At 37.2% G+C, this 7889-nt stretch overlaps 1 protein-coding gene across 1 annotated transcript; it reads left to right on the top strand.

The window, feature by feature from the left end:
- Positions 1-3587: 3587 nt before the first annotated feature.
- LOC112522884 (zinc finger protein GIS2-like) lies at positions 3588-7447 on the top strand. Its single transcript, XM_025132208.1, has 4 exons — positions 3588-3669; positions 4944-5139; positions 5978-6070; positions 6645-7447. Exons 2-4 carry the CDS (start codon positions 5021-5023, stop codon positions 7186-7188), a joined length of 756 nt encoding a protein of 251 aa, XP_024987976.1. The 5' UTR covers positions 3588-3669; positions 4944-5020; the 3' UTR covers positions 7189-7447.
- The last annotated feature ends 442 nt before the right edge of the window (positions 7448-7889 follow it).

Below are 7889 nucleotides of genomic sequence, written 5' to 3'. Positions count from 1 at the left end.
AATCGACCTATCAAGAGAGATAGAAGAAATCTGATATTTTGAGCTTAGTTTCAAGCATAGATGGACCTAGTTAAGTGCCATGGGTGGCACATGCCACCGTATCGTTTCTCCGTCGAAGGATAAAAAATTTAGGTTTCGTGAACGGTGCAACCGTATTAATTTGTTGTGTGCCACTGTATGTATTTTGAAACTACAATGAGAACAAGTTTTATTTGGTAGAGTTGGTTTGCAAGGCTTTTATTCCACCCTACACCCAAGTCCGAATAATGTTAGTGTCATTCTCTTAGTCAAACGGTGCCACCGTTTTAAAAAAAAATTATGTATATTTGTTTCTTATAGTCAAACGGTGTCACCATTTGAAAAAAAATTTCTATATTTTTTTCTTATGGTCAAATGGTGCCACCGTTTAAAAAATTTTTTGGATCCGTCTCTGGTTTCAAGATTCTATAGTCTTATTGAATATAGAATTCAAAGAGGATTCCAATGGTACTTTCCGGAGCCAAATCGGAGCTAAAATGAAGAAGGGGGTATATATAGAATACCCCATATAAGCTATGTAATTTAATTCTACCAAATTAACTATTTGGTAAGAAAATCAGCATTTTCAAATTTGTTGATGGTTTTCATAAAATTTAATGAGAATATATTTTGCTTCGACCATTTATGGATGGTGAATAAATGCATAGTGACTTTATTTGCATAAATGAAAAGGACATTTGTTATATTTCTAAGGTTTTCAGCCTATAAAAAAGCAGACCCCTCTTCTAGCATTATAACATCTGGTTTAACATCAATAAATCATGAATACCAGAGATGTATTTATTTTGTTTGTTGCAGTGGTGGTTCTCACAACACCAATCATTGCTAGAGTCATTCCGACATCAACGGTTGTTGATAGCAACAGTGATATAACTCTCTCAGATGAAGATCTTCAAGAAATTTATGCTAGTCTGGTGAATTTGGGACCAGGCATAAACGGTGAAGATGTGCCTTTTACAATTCCACCATCAAATGCACCAGCATCAGCTCCGATACCAAAATCCTCACATAAGCACAAACACCATCACCATCACCATCACAAGCATGAGCATGAAAAGCAGCATCATCACCACCATCATTCTCGTAGTCCACAAACATTGCCATCAAATGCTCCAATATCAGCACCTGCACTGACACCAAATGCTCAAATATCAACACCAACATTTGCACCAAATGCTTAAATATCAGCGCCTTCAATGGCACCAACACCGGAATCTGCCAAAACATGGATGAGATCACTGTGAACGTGAGAGAACTCTATTATCAAGATGTATTACAAAATTACCTTATATATGAAATATAAGTGATGGTATTTATGCTGCATCTATGGTGTTTTTTATGCGTTGTGACTTGTTATCCTTTTTAAAATTTGATACATATCCTATGTTTTTTTAAATTTTTTGGTACATGTAAACACCCCCTGTTCCGCATGGCCAAGGACAGTCGGCGGTGTTATATTTTGACTTGGGGTATAAAATCCTAATAAATATTATAAAAACAAATCAATAATGGGTCAGATATCGAGCAACTAAAACAAACCCGACATAAGCTAATTACATCCATCAAAAAGAATTTGGACAACCGACGGTTATAAACTTTAAATTTACAATAACAAAATATTTACAAAATAAAAGATCGATGTCTTCGGTTGTATCAACGAATCATCACTCGATATCACTTCCCTGACCCGCCCCTAGTTTGAATTATTTTTGGATTCTTATTTGACTCAGACAAGCTAAAATCATTGGATGAGAATGAATATCAGTGTTAATTTTGCTTCATAATAATATGATTAATGTTGATTTAACTGATCTTTTTTTTTTCCTGAATTAAAGGTGTTGTAGGTGACTTTGCCACATAAATCAGTGTTGGTCATTGAAATTCTAGAGTTTGTCAAAGTTGTATACCCTTATGTTTCAATTCCAAACCGCTATGCGAGTCGACTAATCCCAGGGCAACCATCTGCTTTGCGGGTAGCCCGGAGTCACCGCATTTGAACCTCCGTGGCCACAAAAGGATTTTTATTCCTCCTTGGATTTGAACCTGAGACCTATTGGTACTTTTGACATTTGGAGGCAAGCTCAAACCAATCAGGCACCCCCTTGTAGTTAATTTATAATTTTTTTTAAAACTCATTGAGACAATTGACCCCCTTTCTATTAGGTCCGTCCATGAAATTTTTTGTATGGTATCATTTTAACTTAATGAAATCGTCAAATTTATATTGTATTATAATATTTCCTATACAGTCGCACCCGACATCATGTTACTTACATTGGATTTTTATATGAATGTTGAGAACAAGTGTGTATTTAGACTTATAAGACGTCTAAGTCGTTTATCGTTGTTTACATTAATTGGTTATGATTAAGATTGTGCAAGCTATTCTGTTATGTATGTTTTGAGTATTTGTTATTTAAGATCTTATACGACATTATGCTCTTAAATAAGTTACCGTATCATCGATGCATGCGAATTAAAGGGTGAGACACCTAGCTACTATCGATTATGATGGTACTCGTTCTTACATGCGGAATGGCAAGATGTCTTGATGACAATAATTATGGATTAAATCTACGATATTATATGTTCTATAAATAATCGATCGAAGTCACTTTGAAGTGAATTTCTTAACGTTACATTAATTAGGGGAGTAAACACAGAGGGAAATATGTGAGGCTGTAACCCCTTGGTTCCTGACCCCACTTCGTGTATGCTCCTACCTCGTTTGCCTTGTTTAATTGCATACATGGTTGGGGGTGAGCAATCCGTGTCAGTATGGGGAACTTGTATGATAATGGTTTACAAATAAAAGTAATTATAAAGCAGAATATATAAGTATATACCAGTATCACATGTGATATTGTTAAATGGTAAAAAAAACAGGATGCATTACTAATATAACATGTGATAATACACAGTATAAAACACAATAAATCATTAACAAATATAGCATCTGATTAAGTACATTGTAAAACATAATAAATCATTAACAAGATTGTAAAATATAAGAAATCCTATTAATGGGTCTTTGACCTAGCAGTATTGTAGCATTTGGCCTTCTAGGAGATATTCAAACATCACCAAAGGTGAGGAAGGTGTGTGAGTTTATTTGTTGTATTTTGCCGAATGCACAACGTAATTTTTGTTGTCAAAATCGTTAGAAGTTGATGATATATCAATGAAAGATATTTAGCCGAGGTTTGCATCATGAGGGAGAACGTGACTCCACCTATCAATGTCACCTCAGATCGTTGAAATATAATTTAAATGCAATCTTTCTGTAAAAATGTTGGACAAAATTACCCTCGTGTTTTTTGTCCATATCACAAACAATCCTAATGGTAACGGGCATTGGTCTCATGTCTCAACAGAACCCAACCCTTTGAAAGGAGTGGTCCCAAATCATCGAGTGGAAAATCTACAAAAGAAAAATTAAAGTTTAAGGGGGGTTAAATATCATTTTATATAGTTTAGGGGGCTGATACGAAATTTATTTTCTTAATATAGATATAAATTGCATCATCCCTTTGGCCCCCTTTACGTCCAGAAGAAAAAAAACCCTAATTTCGTCGTTCTCTCTCTTCGCACGCTCACAACAAAATACCGAATTGAAGGAATTTCAGTCAGGTATTTCGTTGATCTCATGTAACTTCCTTTGAACTAGATCTATAATTTAGATTTATTTCCCAAATTTTCTATTGCCGATTAGGAGAGGGGTTTTTTTAATATGTAGTTTGGTTGCGTTCCTGATTGAGAAATGGAAGAACCTATTTTTGTGTTGTTTTATGCATAGTTTGTTGGTGAACATAACAATTTAGGGATCTTGAGTAATTTGTAACGCTTTTAGCTTGATTTCACCCACGAGTATGTATTGTGGATTTACATATTAAGAGGCCGGTCGATAAAGCTCATCCACGTGAAAAGATATGTTCATTCATATCTGTAACTCGAGATGAAGGTCGTTTGATTCTGCGGAAGAAGCTTCTGACTGCAACTTCGATTTGAGGATTACACATGCATGTCGGTTATGTGGCATCGGGCCTATGATGTTGTGCATTGACCTCTGCTGCTTTTATGGGTTTGCGTAGCTACTGTGTCAAGCCTAACCCCATATTGCCACGCGTTGTTTGTCCATGGAAAATGTGAGATCGTGCTACGGAGTACGGATCAATTTGCCACTTCAAAACTCTTTTGTACTTGCTCCCCCCCTGAGTTGCAACATTTTTATGCTGGAAAAATGATGTTAGAACTACCAATTTACCCCCATTTTATGCATACAAAAGTAAATGTGTTAACTTTAAGGACTCATAATTTAATTTTGTGAAGGGTATTTTGGGAATTTGGATATAGTCAAGTTCTTTTACGAAGTTGTGTGCAGAGAAAGTAGCAATTCTGTGTAAAAGTTTAAACTCGTATTGTCAGATGATGTTCATAAGGGTTGTACATGCTTATAAAGTGTTACAAAATGGGAAACGCTCTTCTATGTGAAAAAGATTGAAACTTATGCTTGCTATAAATTAATGGTGAAGCCTCCTTATGTTTCCATTTTAGGTTGCATCATTTTGTAGTTTCTTTTTGTTTTCTTCTTCGCCTATCCCAGTTAGTTTGTACTGAAAGGCTTGTTGCTGTAACCTGTGAAGCTGGAGCTGGCTTTTGATGCTCTTTCACTATTGTAACACTATAGTAAGTTAAATTATTGGCCATGTGATGTTTGCCAGTTTCTTAATGATGATGTGGTGAGTGTTGGGTACGTAGGTCAGCAGTGTCATGGTGCTGGTATGTAAGTGATTCATGGTGGTTTGCTTGTTGAAAAATACTTGCGTCTGTAGTTGGGATATGGAGTGAAGTATGATTGGATTTTGTCTCATGGATATGGTCTTGGGTGTGGTTGCAATGGGCAGGGTGGAGGCAGCAGTTGTAGAGGAGGTGGGTGTTGTATTGCAGTTCGGTGGTGGTTGGTTTAAACTGGGATTTGGAAATGAGCTCAGACAGCAGGAGCCGCAGCAGGAGCAGGAGCCCCATGGATCGCAAGATCCGTACTCAGCGCAGCTCCTATCGTGATGCTCCATACAGGAGGGAATCTCGTCGGGGCTACAGGTTTTCAATTATATACTGTTGTTAATTCTTCTCTTTGAATAAGCATATACGTTGGACGTTGGTGGGAGACCAGGAGACAAAGATATGGGTTCTGCTAGAGATGGACATCGGAGCTGATGATGCTTCTGTCTGAATGTCTGAGGATCTCAATACCTGAACTCAGAATAAATTTGCTTCTGGTTCTTCACATTTTTGTTGCTTCTTGTTCTGTTCACTATTGTTACTATCATGAAGTATCATCTTTATGTCTACATTGTCTCCTTTATGGTGTGGCTTTAACCATGAGCATATGGTTTAGTATAATTTGGCATAGACAAACTTGAGCTGCGTATTTTATGCATGATTCGAGAATAAGAAACTGTTAAGCATGAACAATAGCTCATGATGCCATAATGCTTAGTGTCTCGTGCCTTTTAGATTAAAGGAATGCTTAAATAAGATAAATATGCGGGCAAAGGGTATCAAAGACAGTCTTACGATTATCTTGTATCAACTTACAGTGATGTTTTGGCATCACATTTGGTGAAAAGTAGCATTCCGTATTCTCAGTATATTTGGTTTATCTCATTCATTTAGTTGCTAAATCCTTGTCAGTGTGTTGTTTAACATTCATTTTCTGACCTTCATTCTCAAAATTTCACATGGCACATATCCATTATACTAGCTGCTTGTTCATTCTTGATAGATCCTTGTTCATACACACCTTTCACTCTCCTATGATAGACTGTGGAACGTAATTTGTGTTTTTTGCTACATATGCCATAACAGCATGCAGCATCTGAAGATCCAATTTTCTGCTTATCTCTTAACATCTGTTGTTAACTTCTCTCATTTCCAGCCAAAGCAATCTGTGTAAAAATTGCAAACGCCCAGGTCACTATGCTAGAGAATGCCCTAATGTGGCCATTTGTCACAATTGTGGACTTCCAGGGTAAGATTGTTGATGATGCACATATTGTGGATTTGTTATATGACAATTGGATGATACTGCTGTACAGCTTTCTAAACCTTTTGGCTGCATATAGACCTTTTTTGGTTTCTAAACCTTTTGATGAAGTTATTTGTGAAATGGAAATTGTTTCTTGGGAAGTCGTTAAAAGAAAACAACTATAGTGTGCGTGTTTCTAAAATGGCTTTCAAATAAAAGAACTTTCTCATACATAGTTGATACATGTTCTTCTGAAATACCTTCTGAAAACATTCTTCTCCATTTCAAGTTTAATAAACTACCAACTGGTCAATTCAGGATTCTGGTTACTAAATCAAATAAACGGTTGCCAAAATCATCTTATAACATGGCTTCTAATATTTTAAACAATGAAAACAGACCGCAAAAATATCGTTCATCCATATGCTCAAATTTCTCTTTGATGCAGTTGTATGATCATCATACAACTGCATCAAAGAGATGTTCATATAAGATGTACTTTGTCTTCATTTGTCATCGTAATTGACATGTTTTAAGTTCTTCCACATCTTGATCATGTGTAAATAATGTGGAACAGGCATATTGCATCAGAGTGTACGACCAAGTCCCTATGTTGGAACTGTAGAGAGCCTGGTCACATGGCTGGGAACTGCCCAAACGAGGGCATCTGCCACACATGTGGGAAGACAGGACACCGTGCTAGGGAATGCACAGCTCCTCCCATGCCACCTGGCGACATGAGGCTGTGCAACAACTGCTACAAGCAAGGCCACATAGCAGCTGATTGTACGAATGACAAGGCATGCAAGAACTGCAGGAAAACAGGCCACCTTGCTCGAGATTGCCTGAATGATCCAGTTTGCAACTTGTGCAATGTAGCGGGCCATGTGGCTAGAGATTGCCCTAAGGGAAATATGATTGATGATAGAGGTGGCCCGCGTGGTGGTGATCGAGGTATGGGCGGCTTCCGTGACATTGTGTGTAGGAACTGCCAGCAGGTGGGCCATATGAGCCGCGATTGTGTTGCCTTGATGATCTGTCACAACTGTGGTGGAAGAGGGCACCTGGCATTTGAATGCCCATCTGGAAGGTTCATGGATCGCTTTCCAAGGAGGTACTGATGGAATACCCTTGAGATGCCAGCACGCGACTGGTAAGATCGTCTCTTACTCCACTCTTCTGTTTGAAGTAAGATGAGCGTTCTAATATTCAGGATATTTTTCCCAAGACATTTAACGGTTTCAGATATTGTGTTTGATAATATGAGTTGAAACATATTGAAGCATCAAGTTTTTTAGCTTGATGTTATTGCTGTAGGTTTATCTCAAGTAGTGTAATTCAACTAATAATGCTAGAGTTCAGCATGTGCTTTATGAGTTATATCTTCTGTTTCTTTCACTGCAATGTTTTTGAACCCAGTCAGGCCTGGACCGTTGAATCTCCATCTGGTAATAAATTTGCTAGATGAATTCCTTAAGGCAGAATAGATGAAAACATTCACCCTCTTTTAGTTGATACTAGAACGGAAACTGTTTATCAATCATATACGTATCACTTTCACATTCCTTTCAGCCACTTAAGAATAGTAGTTATCGTGAGAAGGGTAAGAAGGGATCTCCATCCTTCGATCAATCCTAATCGAAGATCAATTGGAAATACCCTTCTAAGCTAATTCATGGATTATTTTGAGACTTATTCTGAACCATTAGATCAACACTAATTAAAAGTGATCAAGGGTCCAAATCTATTCTTATACTTCTCATCTTAACTCCTATTCTCACACGATCCTTCGTATTCAGACGAGACATATTGTGTTCATAAA

The sequence above is a fragment of the Cynara cardunculus genome (assembly GCF_001531365.2).
Source record: "Cynara cardunculus var. scolymus isolate 2C chromosome LG 12, CcrdV1, whole genome shotgun sequence".
In the NCBI taxonomy this organism is placed as follows: domain Eukaryota; kingdom Viridiplantae; phylum Streptophyta; class Magnoliopsida; order Asterales; family Asteraceae; genus Cynara; species Cynara cardunculus.
The sequence above is the reverse complement of the archived record's forward strand: the minus strand, read 5'-3'. Positions and strand labels throughout refer to the sequence as shown.

What these genes read in the sequence shown, in the direction of transcription:
- LOC112522884 (XM_025132208.1), top strand. Translation starts at nt 5,021, where the DNA reads ATGAGCTCAGACAGCAGGAGCCGCAGCAGGAGCAGGAGCCCCATGGAT. An exon ending in GAATCTCGTCGGGGCTACAG is followed by an intron (nt 5,140 to 5,977) that starts GTTTTCAATTAT and finishes TCTCATTTCCAG; the next exon opens with CCAAAGCAATCTGTGTAAAA. An exon ending in CACAATTGTGGACTTCCAGG is followed by an intron (nt 6,071 to 6,644) that starts GTAAGATTGTTG and finishes AATGTGGAACAG; the next exon opens with GCATATTGCATCAGAGTGTA.